Source organism: Salmo salar, chromosome ssa11, assembly GCF_905237065.1.
Source record: "Salmo salar chromosome ssa11, Ssal_v3.1, whole genome shotgun sequence".
In the NCBI taxonomy this organism is placed as follows: Eukaryota; Metazoa; Chordata; class Actinopteri; order Salmoniformes; family Salmonidae; genus Salmo; species Salmo salar.
Window position 1 is genome coordinate 63,937,420 of NC_059452.1, and position 14,820 is coordinate 63,952,239.

The 14,820-nt window shown below is 43.5% G+C and overlaps 1 protein-coding gene across 1 annotated transcript in view; it reads left to right on the forward strand.

The window, feature by feature from the left end:
* Nucleotides 1-14,820, forward strand: part of LOC106562896 (mitogen-activated protein kinase kinase kinase 1) — a 74,173-nt gene that overhangs the window by 25,408 nt on the left and 33,945 nt on the right. The window contains exons 12-13 of the mRNA XM_045688879.1: nt 1,320-1,512; nt 12,821-14,201. Of these exons, the coding sequence (XP_045544835.1) occupies nt 1,320-1,512; nt 12,821-14,201 (1,574 nt within the window). The remainder of the gene's footprint in view (nt 1-1,319; nt 1,513-12,820; nt 14,202-14,820) is intronic.

Sequence of the window (14,820 nt, forward strand, 5' to 3'; positions counted from 1 at the left end):
GTTGGATGGGTTCCGGTGGTGTACAGCAATCTTTAAGTCATACCACAGATTCTCAATTGGATTGAGATCTGGGCTTTGGCTAGGCCATTCCAAGACATTTAAATGTATCCCCTTAAACCATTTGAGTGTGGCTTTAGCAGTATGCTTAGGGTCATTTTCCTGCTGCAAGGTGAACCTCCGTCCCAATCTCAAATCTCTGGAAGACTGAAACAGGTTTCAGAATTTCCCTGTATTTAGCACCATCCATCATTCCTTCAATTCTGACCAGTTTCCCAGTCCCTGCCGATGAAAAACATCCCCACAGCATGATGCTGCCACCACTATGGGGATGGTATTCTTGGGGTGGTGAGTGGTGTTGGGTTTGCGCCAGAAATAGCATTTTCCTTGATGGCCAAATAGCTCAATTTTTGTCTCATCTGACCAGAGGACCTTCTTCCATATGTCTGGGGAGTCTCCCACATGCCTTTTGGTGAACACCAAACGTGTTTGCTTATTATTTTCTTTAAGCAATGGCTTTTTTCTGGCCCCTCTTCCATAAAGCCCAGCTGTGTGGAATGTACGGCTTAAAGTGGTCCTATGGACAGATACTCAAATCTCCGCTGTGGAGCTTTGCAGCTCCTTCAGGGTTATCTTTGGTCTCTTTGTTGCCTCTCTGATTAATGCCCTCCTTGCCTGGTCCGTGAGTTTTGGTCAGCGGCCCTCTCTTGGCAAGTTTGTGGTGACATATTCTTTCCATTTTTTTAATAATGGATTTAATGGTGCTCTGTGGGATGTTCAAAGTTTCAGATATTTTTTTATAACCCAACCCTGATCTGTACTTCTCCATACATTTTTCCCTGACCTGTTTGGAGAGCTCCTTGGTTTTCATGCCGCTTGCTTGGTGGTGCCCCTTGCTTAGTGGTGTTGCAGACTCTGGGGCCATTCAGAACAGGTGTATTTATACTGAGATCATGTGACAGATCATGTGACACTTAGATTGCACACAGGTGAACTTTATTTAACTAATTATGTTACTTTTGAAGGTAATTGGTTGCACCAGATCTTATTTAGGGGCTTCATAGCAAAGGGGGTGAATACATTTACACGCACCACTTTTCCATTAAATTTTTTATTTATTTTTTGAAATAATATTTTTTTCCATTTCACATTAAATCCAAATAAAACTCAATTTCAATTACAGGTTGTAATGCAACAAAATAGGAAAAACGCCAAGAGGATGAATACTTTTGCAAGGCACTGTATGTGACTTAACAACAGTTTACAAATTTAAAAAAGATTAAACTGGCTACTCATTGTAAACGTCTCTACCTTTCTCCCAGGGTCCATCGGTATTGGCGGGGTGGACTATGTCCTGAACTGCATCCTGGGGCCCCAGATGGAGGCCAATAACTGGCAGGCCCTGCTGGGCCGCCTTTGTCTGATTGACAGGCTCCTGCTAGAGTTCCCTGCTGAGTTCTACCCCCACGTAGTTTCCGGAGGGGACTGCCGCCAGTCTCAGACCCTGGGGGAGAGGTCCGTGATTTTATAGTCATATCATATAGCCTTGAGCGCACAGCCTTGAGTTGGTGACCTTGGAAAAACAATTTGGTGGGTGCTTATATTTGTTCTATTTCACACATGCACAAGTATACATGTGTGAATTTGAGATATTTTTTTGTTGCATATCCTGGGGTCACGGCCAGTCTGTCATTATCAACATCGACCCTGGAGCAATTAGGAAAAAAGGAGGACAATTGAAAAATGTAGGGTTCTTCTTCGTAATATAACTTTTTATCATTAATTATGTATTATGATAGCTGAAAAACAAGACAATGTATTTTTCCCTGTGTTTGAGGAAGGGGAAGGGTAGACCCAAAGGTCCACAGTTCGAATCCCACCTCGGCCAGAATTTAAATTTCTAAACAACCACTTTAGTCTTCAAAAGTGTTCTTTTTCACATTAGTGAATTTAAAATCACCTAAGTTAATGGAACGATTATCATAACATATAGAAGTGTTGTTCTAATGAGGTTGCTTTATTGCTGTACTATACTCCCATTACCTTGTTTATGCAATTAGTATCTTAAATTATCAGTTATCTGCTGCGGTTTCTTGTGGACTGCATATTACCAGATATAATTGTAAATATACTGAACAAAAACAAACGCAACATGCAACAATTTCAACGATTTTACTGAGTTACAGTTCATCAAAGGAAAACAGTCAATTTAAATATATTCATTAGGCATGAATCTATGGATTTCACATGACTGGGAATACAGATATGCATCTGTTGGCCACAGATACCTTAAATAAAAAGGTAGGGGCCTGGATCAGAAAACCAATCAGTATCTGGTGTGACCGCCGTGCAGCGTGACACATCTCCTTTGCATAGAGTTGATCAGGCTGTTGATTTTGGCCTGTGGAATGTTGTCCCACTCGTCTTCAATGGTTGTGTGAAGTTGCTGGATATTGGCGGGAACTGGGTCACGCTGTTATACACGTCGATCCAGAGCATCCCAAACATGCTCAATGGGTGACCTGTCTGGTGAGTATACAGGCCATGGAAGAACTGGGACATTTTCATCTTCCAGGAATTGTGTACAAATCCTTGCAACATGGGGCCGTACACAGGGCTGTGGCGGTCATGAAATTTTGTCAGCCGGTTATTGCCATGCAAAAGACTGCTGGTCTCACAGTAATTAACTTAAACATGTTTACCATCTCCAGGCCTCTAGCCATACAAGCCGCTGTTGCGTGCCTTTGGAACATCTACATTAAAAAAAGGCTAATAAATCAATTTAATAAACACCATCACAACAAATCCATTATTTATTTTAGTCAGATCTAAAGAAACATTATAATATGAAAATAATGTATTTCCAAAGAAGAGAATATGTGTTGGCCTACTGTAGACCTAAGTTATCTGGCTATGCTCCATGCCATAGGCTGTAGGCTTGTTCATTTAGATGACAAGATATGGTTCATATGCCATTATTGTATTTTATCTGATTTTATAGTAAAATGAATATAGTTGAACTTAGCTGAATAAAATAGAAAGGATATTTTTCCCATTACAGATTGCCTGCGCGCATATGAAGTTGCTATATATTGCTATAAGTGAAAATTTGAACAAGTCCTATATGCTAGATTTAGAGTTATTTGGCAACTTTAGTTGTGAATGATACAAACCTTAGAATATCTTGGAAATCAAAACATATATGGGCTGCATGGTGTGACTATAGGCTATTTGTAACGGGGTGAGTGACTGGTTGCCGGGAAGTCAGGCGCAGGAGAGCAGAGATGGGTGATAACAGGAGAACTTTAATATACACCCTGGCCCAAAGGCACAGGCGAGGCAGCACAAAGCACAACCACAGTAACATGAACCGGATAAACGAAACAAACAAACCTAGGTTTGAATCAAACCTAGCGCAAGCCAGCCTGTAGCGTAACACCCTAAACAAAGAACAATTCCACACACAGACATGGGGGAAACAGAGGGTAATATACATTTAGTCTTATGAGGGAATGTGAACCAGGTGTGCGGGAAAACAAGACAAAACAAATGGAAAATGAAAGGTGGAGCGGCGATGGCTAGAAGACCAGTGACGTCGACCGCCAAACGCCGCCCGAACAAGGAGAGGGACCGACTTCAGTGGAAGTCGTGACACTATTGATGATTTGAGAAAGTAGCAAAAACAGATTGCTCTGTTCCTTGTCTCAGGCTGCACAGCTACTTTCTCATCAACTGATCATATTTTCACGCATCAGACTATTCTCAATTTGATCTTGTCTTTACTAATTATTTTTGATTTACAATGGCCCATTATCAAATGGGCAGGAACAGGGACAGTGGAAAAAAGACATGTCATCTGTATGCACTCAAATAGCCTAGTGAATGTAGGCTGCACGCTTTCCCGCCGGTCTGTTATGTAGGTTACTTCGGTTTAATAGCGGAGCATATGCTTAATATATAATATGAGCAACTGAGAAATAAATATAAGAACACTTACTTCACTCCATGCATCAACCACTGTTTGACGAGCATGCTCTCGCTGCTCGATAGGTGATATTCTCCCAAACTCTATGCCATGGTCTCTCTCCAACCTTGTTCCTGCAGCTACCCAGTGCTTAGTTTGGGAAACCAAGTGTTATCTGTTCGGGACGTCAATGTTTTCGCAACAAAATGCGATAATACAGTGCACACAACAGTGATTACTCAAATTTTGGAGTATAGGCTAGACCAATTAAGTACCAAAACATCTTAAATACGTTTTATGTTTTTCTGCCATACATACAGTTGAAGTCAGAAGTTTACATACACTTAGGTTGGAGTCATTAAAACTCGTTTTTCAACCACTCCACAAATTACTTGTTAACCAACTATAGATTTGGCAAGTCGGTTAGGACATGTACTTTGTGCATGATACAAGTAATTTGTCCAACAATTGTTTACAGACAGATTATTTCACTTATAATTCACTATATCACAATTCCAGTGGGTCAGAAGTTTACATACACTAAGTTGATTGTGCCTTTAAACAGCTTGGAAAATTCCATAAAATGATGTCATGGCTTTAGAAGCCTCTGATAGGCTAATTGACATCATTTGAGTCAATTGGAGGTGTACCTGCTGATGTATTTCAAGGCCTACCTTCAAACTCAGTGCCTCTTTGCTTGAAATCATGGGAAAATCAAAAGAAATCAGCCAAGACCTCAAAAAATAAATTGTAGCCCTCCACAAGTCTGGTTCATCCTTGGGAGCAATTTCCAAACGCCTGAAGGTACTACGTTCATCTGAACAAACAATAGTACGCAAGTATAAACAACATGGGACCACGCAAACGTCATACCGCTCAGGAAGGAGATGTGTTCTTTTTCCTAGAGATTAACGCACTTTGGTGCGTAAAGTGCAAATCAATCCCAGAGCAACAGCAAAGGCACACCTGTGAAGATGCTGGAGGAAACAGGTACAAAAGTATCTATATCCACAGTAAAACAAGTCCTATATCAACATAACCTGAAAGGCCGCTCAGCAAGGAAGAGGCAACTGCTCTAAACCGCCATAAAAAAGCCAGACTACGGTTTGCAACTGCACATGGGGACAAAGATCGTACTTTTTGGAGAAATGTTCTCTGGTCTGATGAAACAAAAATAGAACTGTTTGGCCATAATGACCATCATTATACCACCGTTATGTTAGGAGGATAAAGGGGGGAGGGGCTTGCAAACCGAAGAACACCATCCCAACCGTGAAGCACGGGGGTGGCAGCATCATGTTGTGGGGGTGCTTTGCTGCAGGAGGGACTGGTACACTTCACAAAATAGATGGAATCATGAGGTAGGAAAATTATGTGGGTATATTGAAGCAACATCTCAAGACATCAGTCAGGAAGTTAAAGCTTGGTCGCAAATGGGTCATCCAAATGGACAATGACCCCAAGCATACCTCCAAAGTTGTGGCAAAATGGCTTAAGGACAACAAAGTCATGGTTTTGGAGTGGCCATCACAAAGCCCTGACCTCAATCCTATAGAAAATTTGTGGGCAGATCTGAAAAAGTGTGTGCGAGCAAAGAGGCCTACAAACCTGACTCAGTTACACCAGTTCTGTCAGGAGGAATGGGCCAAAATTGACCCAACTTTTCGTGGGAAGCTTGTGGAAGGCTACCTGAAACGTTTGACCCAAGGTAAACTATTTAAAGGCAATGCTACCAAATACTATAGAGTGTATGTAAACTTCTGACCCACTGGGAATGTGATGAAAGAAATAAAATCTGAAATAAATAATTCTTTATACTATTATTCTGACATTTCACATTCTTAAAACTTCTTTGGGATAGGGGGCAGTATTTTCACAGCCGGATAAAAAACTTACCCGATTTAATCTGGTTACTACTCCTGCCCAGAAACTAGAATATGCATATAATTAGTATATTTGGATAGAAAACACTCTAAAGTTTCTACAACTGTTTGAATGGTGTCTGTGAGTATAACAGAACTCATATGGCAGGCCAAAACCTGAGAAGATTTCATACAGGAAGTGCCCTGTCTGACAATTTGTTGGCCTTCGGTTGCATCTCTATCGAAAATACAGCATCTCTGCTGTAATGTGACATTTTCTAAGGCTTCCATTGGCTCTCTGAAGCCACCAGAAAGTCGAATGGGGTGTCTGCTGTCTCTGGGCTAAGTACAGGAGCTCTGTTTGTGAGTGGTCTGCTCAGAGGCAGGAGATGCGCGTTCATGAGATGTGGCCATTTTTTTCTTTCTGCCTTTGAATGAATACAACGTTGCCCGGTTGGAATATTATCGCTATTTTACGAGAAAAATAGCATAAAAATTGATTTTAAACAGCGGTTGACATGCTTCTAAGTACGGTAATGGAATATTTAAAAAATTTCTGTCACGAAATGCGCCCACGCGTCACCCTTCGGATAGAGACCTGAACGCACGAACAAAACGGAGCTATTTGAATATAACTATGGATTATTTGGGACCAAAACAACATTTGTTGTTGAAGTAGAAGTCCTGGGAGTGCATTCTGATGAAGAACAGCAAAGGTAATCCAATTTTTGTAATAGTAATTCTGAGTTTACTGAGCCTCGACGTTGGCGAGTGTCTGAATAGCTAGCCGTGATGGCCGAGCTATGTACTCAGAATATTGCAAAATGTGCTTTTGCCGAATAGCTATTTTAAAATCTGACACCGCGATTGCATAAAGGAGTTCTGTATCTATAATTCTTAAAATAATTGTTATGTATTTTGTGAACGTTTATGCTGAGTAATTTAGTAAATTCACCGGATGTTTTCGGTGTGTATGCTAGTTCTGAACATCACATGCTAATGTAAAAAGCTGTTTTTTTATATAAATATGAAAATATTTAAATATTTAAATAAATAAAATAAATAAATACAGTAGGGGAAGAGGTAGTAGTTTGGGCTAAATTATAGATGGGCTATGTACAGGTGCAGTGATCTGTGAGCTGCTCTGACAGCTGGTGATTAAAGCTAGTGAGGGAGATAAGTGTTTCCAGTTTCAGAGATTTTTGCATGTTTTTGTAATGTGGTTGGATTAACGAGAGTCTTATCTTTCAAATGGTGTAAAATAGACATATGTTTGAGAAATTGAAGTTATAGCATTTTTAAGGTTTTGTATTTCGCACCACGGTCTTCCACTGGCTGTTGAATAGAGTGGTACGCTCACGTCCCACGTTTCCCATAGAAGTTAAATTATTGCATCTGAGCTCCTAGAGTGTGCGGCTCTCCTTTTCTTTTTCAAGTGTTTTACTCCGCTAGCCAGCACCTCACCTAAACAGGTGTGCATTTCTTTCGCCTCCATGTCAGCTGTTATGACATTATGACATGGTTAGGAATGTGTCATAACGTGTGATGGCACTAAGTGTCAAGTAAAGTGTTACCAGAAGGGCCCCTGCTGGTGACTTCACCATCTCACAGCACTCTCAAGCAGCTCACCCCACTACCCATCCCCCACACCCGAAACCAGGAGTCAAGGGGTGATGAACTCTAGCTCTCTCTGGAACTTTCCTTAACCTGTTTTTGTTGGTTGACAAGATCACAGCTTGGGACTTTGACACTGTGTATACTTTGTTACAAAATGCAATGACAATTTGATGGCCAGATATTATAATAAAGTTGATGTTCATTAGTAGTAAAGGCCTACATTTAATGACAGGTATTTCTAGTAACACAGCATGTTTTCTGGATGAACACACAGTTCAAATGTTATAGGCCAATGCATGTTTTGCCATTTACCATATGCCTTCTGAAAGAGGTCATACCTGCCTCAGAGCTGGCCTGTTGCCCGCATCAGCAAACCAATCCCCTGTGGTGGCAAATGTCCGCAAGCGAGACATCCACTCCCTTATGGGGCTTTTTGGACATCTAAAATGAACAGGATGAATGTATCAGACTACCACAAGAACAACTACCAATACATGTCAAACCTAATGTAAACTAGGCTAAAATAGTAAGCCTATAAGAATCCATGGTATTATTGGAACATTTTCTGTATTCAAGCAAATAGGCTAATCAAGCATCATGGCAAATTAGTCAACAGGCTATATCAAATCAAATCAAATGTATTTTTATATAGCCCTTCGTACATCAGCTGATATCTCAAAGTGCTGTACAGAAACCCAGCCTAAAACCCCAAACAGCAAGCAAAGCATGTGAAAGAAGCACGGTGGCTAGGAAAAACTCCCTAGGAAAAACTCCCTAGAAAGGCCAAAAACCTAGGAAGAAACCTAGAGAGGAACCAGGCTATGAGGGGTGGCCAGTCCTCTTCTGGCTGTGCAGGGTGGATATTATAACAGAACATGGTCAAGATGTTAAAATGTTCATAAATGACCAGCATGGTCAAATAATAATAATCATAGTAGTTGTCGAGGGTGCAACAAGCACGTCCGGTGAACAGGTCAGGGTTCCATAGCCGCAGGCAGAACAGTTGAAACTGGAGCAGCAGCACGGCCAGGTGGACTGGGGACAGCAAGGAGTCATCATACCAGGTAGTCCTGAGGCATGGTCCTAGGGCTCAGGTCCTCCGAGAGAAAGACAGAAAGAGAGAAAGAGAGAATTAGAGAGAGCATATTTAAATTCACACAGGACACCGGATAAGACAAGAGAAATACTCCAGATGTAACAGACTGACCCTAGCCCCCGACACATAAACTACTGCAGCATAAATACTGGAGGCTGAGACAGGAGGGATCAGAAGACACTGTGGCCCCATCCGATGATACCCCCGGACAGGGCCAAACAGGCAGGATATAACCCCACCCACTTTGCCAAAGCACAGCCCCCACACCACTAGAGGTATGTCTCCAACCACCAACTTACCGTCCTAAGACAAGGCCGAGTATAGCCCACAACGATCTCCGCCATGGCACAACCCAAGGGGGGGCGCCAACCCAGACAGGAAGACCACGTCATTGACTCAACCCACTCAAGTGACGCACCCCTCCCATGGACGGCATGGAAGAACACCAGTAAGCCAGTGACTCAGCCCCTGTAAAAGGGTTAGAGGCAGAGAATCCCAGTGGAAAGAGGGGAACCGGCAAGGCAGAGACAGCAAGGGCGGTTCGTTGCTCCAGCCTTTCCGTTCACCTTCACACTCCTGGGCCAGACTATACTTAATCATAGGACCTACTGAAGAGATAAGTCTACAGTAAAGACTTAAAGGTTGAGACTGAGTCTGCGTCTCTCACATTGGTAGGCAGACCATTCCATAAAAATGGAGCTCTATAGGAGAAAGCCCTGCCTCCAGCCGTTTGCTTAGAAATTCTAGGGACAATTAGGAGGCCTGCGTCTTGTGACCGTAGCGTACGTGTAGGTATGTACGGCAGGACCAAATCGGAAAGATAGGTAGGAGCAAGCCCATGTAATGCTTTGTAGGTTAGCAGTAAAACCTTGAAATCAGCCCTTGCCTTAACAGGAAGCCAGTGTAGGGAGGCTAGCACTGGAGTAATATGATCACATTTTTTGGTTCTAGTCAGGATTCTAGCAGCCGTATTTAGCACTAACTGAAGTTTGTTTAGTGCTTTATCCGGGTAGCCGGAAAGTAGAGCATTGCAGTAGTCCAGCCTAGAAGTAACAAAAGCATGGATACATTTTTCTGCGTCATTTTTGGACAGAAAGTTTCTGATTTTTGCAATGTTACGTAGATGGAAAAAAGCTGTCCTTGAAACAGTCTTGATATGTTCTTCAAAAGAGAGATCAGGGTCCAGAGTAACGCCGAGGTCCTTCACAGTTTTATTTGAGACGACTGTACAACCATCCAGATTAATTGTCAGATTCAACAGAAGATCTCTTTGTTTCTTGGGACCTAGAACAAGCATCTCTGTTTAGTCCGAGTTTAAAAGTAGAAAGTTTGCAGCCATCCACTTCTTTATGTCTGAAACACAGGCTTCTAGCGAGGGCAATTTTGGGGCTTCACCATGTTTCATTGAAATGTACAGCTGTGTGTCGTCCGCATAGCAGTGAAATTTAACATTATGTTTTCGAATGACATCCCCAAGAGGTAAAATATATAGTGAAAACAATAGTGGTCCTAAAACGGAACCTTGAGGAACACCGAAATTTACAATTGATTTGTCAGAGGACAAACCATTCACAGAGACAAACTGATATCTTTCCGACAGATAAGATCTAAACCAGGCCAGAACTTGTCCATGTAGACCAATTTGGGTTTCCAATCTCTCCAAAAGAATGTGGTGAGACTATATCATGGACTGACTGATTTTAATTCATAAACAAATACGTAAGTATATAATTTGCATTCAGAAAGTATTCTGATCCCTTGACTTTTTCCACATTTTGCTACATTACAGACTTATTGTAAAATGGATTAAATAAAACATATCCTCATCAATCTACACACAATACCCCATAATGACAAAGAGAAAATAAGTTTTTAGAAATTTTTGCAAAAATAAAAAACAATACAGAAATAGCTCAGGTGCATTCTGTTTCCATTGATCATCCTTGAAATGTTTCTACAACTTGATTGGAGTCCACCTGTGGTACATTCTATTGATTGGACATGATTTGCAAAGGCACACACCTGTCTATATAAGGTCCCACAAATGACAGTGCATGTCAGAGCAAAAACCAAGCAATGAGTTCGAAGAAATTGTCCGTAGAGCTCCGAGATAGGATTGTGTGGCAGCACAGATCTGGGGAAGGGTACCAAAAGAAATTCTGCAGTATTGAAGGTCCCCAAGAACACAGTGGCCTCCATCATTCTTAAAGGGAAAAAGTTTGGAACCACCAAGACTCTTCCTAGAGCTGGCCGCCTGGCCAAACTGAGCAATCGGGAGATTGGCCAGGGCGGTGACCAAGAACCCAATGGTCACTCTGACAGAGCTCCAGAGTTCCTCTGTGGAGATGGGAGAACCTTCCAGAAGGACAATCATCTCTGCAGCACTCCAACAATCAGGCCTTTGTGGTAGAGTACCCAGATGGAAGCCATTCCTCTGTAAAAGGCACATGACAGCCGGCTTAGAGTCTGCCAAAAAGGCACCTAAAGGATTCTCAGACCATGAGAAACAAGATTCTCTGGTCTGATGAAACCAAGATTGAACTCTTTGGCCTGAATGCCAAACGTTACGTCTGGAGGAAACCTGGCACCATCCCTACGGTGAAACATGTTGGAGACAGCATCATGTTGTGGGGATGTTTTTCATCGGCAGGTACTGGGAGACTAGTCAGGATCGAGGGAAAGATGAACGGAGCAAAGTCCAGAGAGATCCTTGATGAAAACCTGCTCCAGAGCACTCAGAATCACAGACTGGGACGAAGGTTCACCTTCCAATAGGATACCGACCCTAAGCACACAGCCAAGACAATGCAGGAGTGGCTTCGGGACAAGTCTCTGAATGTCCTTGAGTGGCCCAGCCAGAGCCCGGACTTGAACCCAATCGAACATCTCTGGACATACCTGAAAATAGCTGTGCAGCGATGCTCCCCATCCAGCCTGACAGAGCTTGAGAGGATCTGCAGAGAAGAATGGGACAAACTCCCCAAAAACAGGTGTGCCAAGCTTGTAGTGTCATACGTAAGAAGACTCAAGGCTGTAATCACTGCCAAAGGTACTTCAACAAAGTATTGAGTAAAGGGTCTGAATACTTACATAAATGTGATATTGTAAGTGTAGTTTAAAAAAAAAACCTGTGACCTGTTTACATAGATAGCAAAGCTGTTTACATAGATAGAAAACTTTAGCTAGATAGCTAATGAACTTAGCTAGTTGAATAGCATTTATTAAAATGGGCAATAACTTAACCATGGTAATGTTAGCAGATTGCGTTATATTTTACTTGGACAGTTCTCTTACCTATGAAAATGAGAGCTACTGTAAATGTACTATACTGTTACCATGCTAGCTAGCTAGCTTGCCAGGTAGCTAAGCTATGTAGCAGCTATTGATAGCCACAAGTTAGCGGTTACTATTTAAATTCTATTGTTGGAAAACAAGTTGGCTGTGGTTAATATCAGCATTGCAGTATAATTCATGTTTTTAATCTGATAGTCCAAGAGAAAGTTGGAGAAGGTTGGCTAGCTAGCGAGCTACAGTTCTGTCTCAATCGTGCACTGTCTGGACGTTGCTCTTTTTTTCCCAAGTGGTTGAATGAGTCATCCAATAGCCTCCATTGTTCAAAATATGGAGTGGTGTGAGGCTGTGTCCTTCTTCCAAAGAATGAGAAGCAATACATGATTGGCTTTTGAAACATGGACATGGAGATGGTGATTGGACATGGTTGACAGCCTAATATGAGTTAAAATAGCGCCACCTGCCGCCCCGGTCCCATTTTTACTGTCTTTGGTATGACTCGGCCGGGAATTGAACTCCCAGTCTCAGGGCAGACACTCTAACCACAAGGCCACTGAGTAGGTATAGCCTGGTATATCCTCGACCACCGAAACAAGGTCAAGACCTTTTAGACTGGAGTGCGTATCCTTTGACACATAGCCTTGACCTGGTCCATTAATCTAAATGTTCATTGCCAGACTCCTAAGGTTCTATTATATATTCTCTGGGCCTTTTAATAAACACCTCAAACTTTATTAGAAATGGTGTCCTGATTAGTAGTTTGTTATTCAGTATTTTGGGCTATTTGTAATGTTGGTAGCATTATGGAAATGCTAAACCTTTTTTTCAAGTAAGAATATATAGACTCATAACCACTCTCCATTCTGGATTTCTTTCTTGAATCATACATTTGTATCTCACACAGTGCATTTATTGCAAAACATTGTACACTCTCTAGGGAATAGGGAGTCATTTGAGACACAGCCTTTTAAGTTGTCCTTCTCCTCTCTCCAGGTATCAGAAGCTGCTTCCCTTGCTGAGCTTCACGCTGCAGTCCACCGACAACTCCCACTCCATGGTGGGTAAGCTGTCTCGCCGCGTTTTCCTGAGCGCCGCACGCATGGTGGCCCGCGTGCCGCATGTCTTCGTCAAACTCCTGGACATGCTTAGCATCATCAGCTCCACGCACTACGCCCGCATGCGCCGCTGCTTGCTCGCCATCGCCGAGGAGATGGACATCCTGGACGCCATCAACCTGGGCCTGGAGATCATGGACTACAGCACCAGTGAGGCACATGAACTGGTCAGCGCCGCCTTCCTGGAGCCCTCCGCACCTCAGAACTCGCCCAACATGACCGAGAGCAACACACCAACGCATACGATTCAGCTAGCCAGTGGAAAGGGAGTGAGAGGTTGCTTTGGCAAGGTGGGAGCAAGTCCTGAGGATATTACTGAGAGGTTAGCGGCCATTTCAACTAGCACCTGGCATCCCGATATGGCAGCTTCCGCGTGCAGTGGGGCCCAGGCCGGGCACCCAAAGCTTCCTGTTCGGGCACGTAACTGCCCCCTCAGCCAGTTTCTGAACTCCTCCTCTTCCAGCCAAGCCCCTAGCCTCCCCTCACCCTCCACCTCCTTCCCGGGCCCTGACAGCAATCCCAAACCCCGACCCCAGAGTTTCGTCCCCAGCAAGCTGGCATCTTCTGCCTCCTCCTGCTCCCCTGGCGCCCAGTGCATGTTCCACCAGCAGAAGCCCTGTAGCAGCAAGGACCCTGAGAAGCAGCTCCCCTCCACCTGCTTCACCCAGGCGCAACACGTCCCCTCCAGCCAGATCCACAGACCAAAGCCCTCCCGATCCACCACCCCCGAGTTGCCCAAGGTCCTCTGCACCCCATCCACACCAAGAGTCTCTAAGAGCAGCTTGAAGCTGGACCTCCAGGGGGAGTCAACCAGCCTTTCTACTAGCACCTCCGGAGGCGAAGGCCTCTCCACAGAGGGCCACATGGAGGGAGCCACCACCCTTATCACCAGCGAGGACAGCTGCTTCACCCCCATGGAGGAGAAGTTATGCGGCTTGAACGCCTCAGCCGAGCTCAATTCCTCCATGGAAGACCTCCTGGAAACCTCAATATCGGTAGCCGGCGATGCCACCACCATCACCTTCCAGTCGGAGGTGGCCGTGCTATCGCCAGAGCAAGTCGGGGACATGCCAGGGGGAGGGGGGGCTGTGGGGACGTACAGTGAGGATGTGACGCAGCACCAGAAGTGCAAGGAGAAGATGGAGGAGGAAGAGGCGCTGGCCGTGGTCATGGCCATGTCGGAGTCACAGGATGCGCTGCCCGTCATCCCCCAGCTACAGGTGGACAAGGACCAGGACTGCATCATCGTCCAGGCAGATGTGAGTTAATTAAAACACCCTCAGGAACTTACATAAGACCAATTTCCCAGACACAGATTTAGTGTAAAACTGGACAAAAAAATACTTTGAACTGAGAATCTTCATTAAGCTTGCTTCTTAGTCCAGGTCCGGCAAATTAACCAATAAAGGTTTAGACTCAATAAAATGTTTACCTTAACAATACAAGGTTGAGTAGACATAATAACTGGCAGACGAGTAGAGAACATTGAACATTGTTACACCAAAGCTCATAGACTTCATCTGAATTATATCATACATATCAACCTGTTGACTGCTAAACCGTATTATAAACCGGTTAGTTTGGGACCTGGATGCTGATTGGTTGAAACAGCATTTCCGCCTTGTGTATATCAGACAATATACCACGGGTATGACACAAAAATACTTGCTTACTGTTTTATTTAGGTTGGTAACCAGTTTATAATTGCAATAAGGCACCTCGGGTTGTGGTGTATGGCCAGTATACCACGGCTAAGAACAGCCCTTAGCTGTGTTATATTGGCCTTTTTGCTTAAATAAACCATGATTTACAAATAGTATCCCCCACCAGCTCTCCAGAAAAGCCCAAAAAGTCTAACATGTAGCATGTACAGGTAAC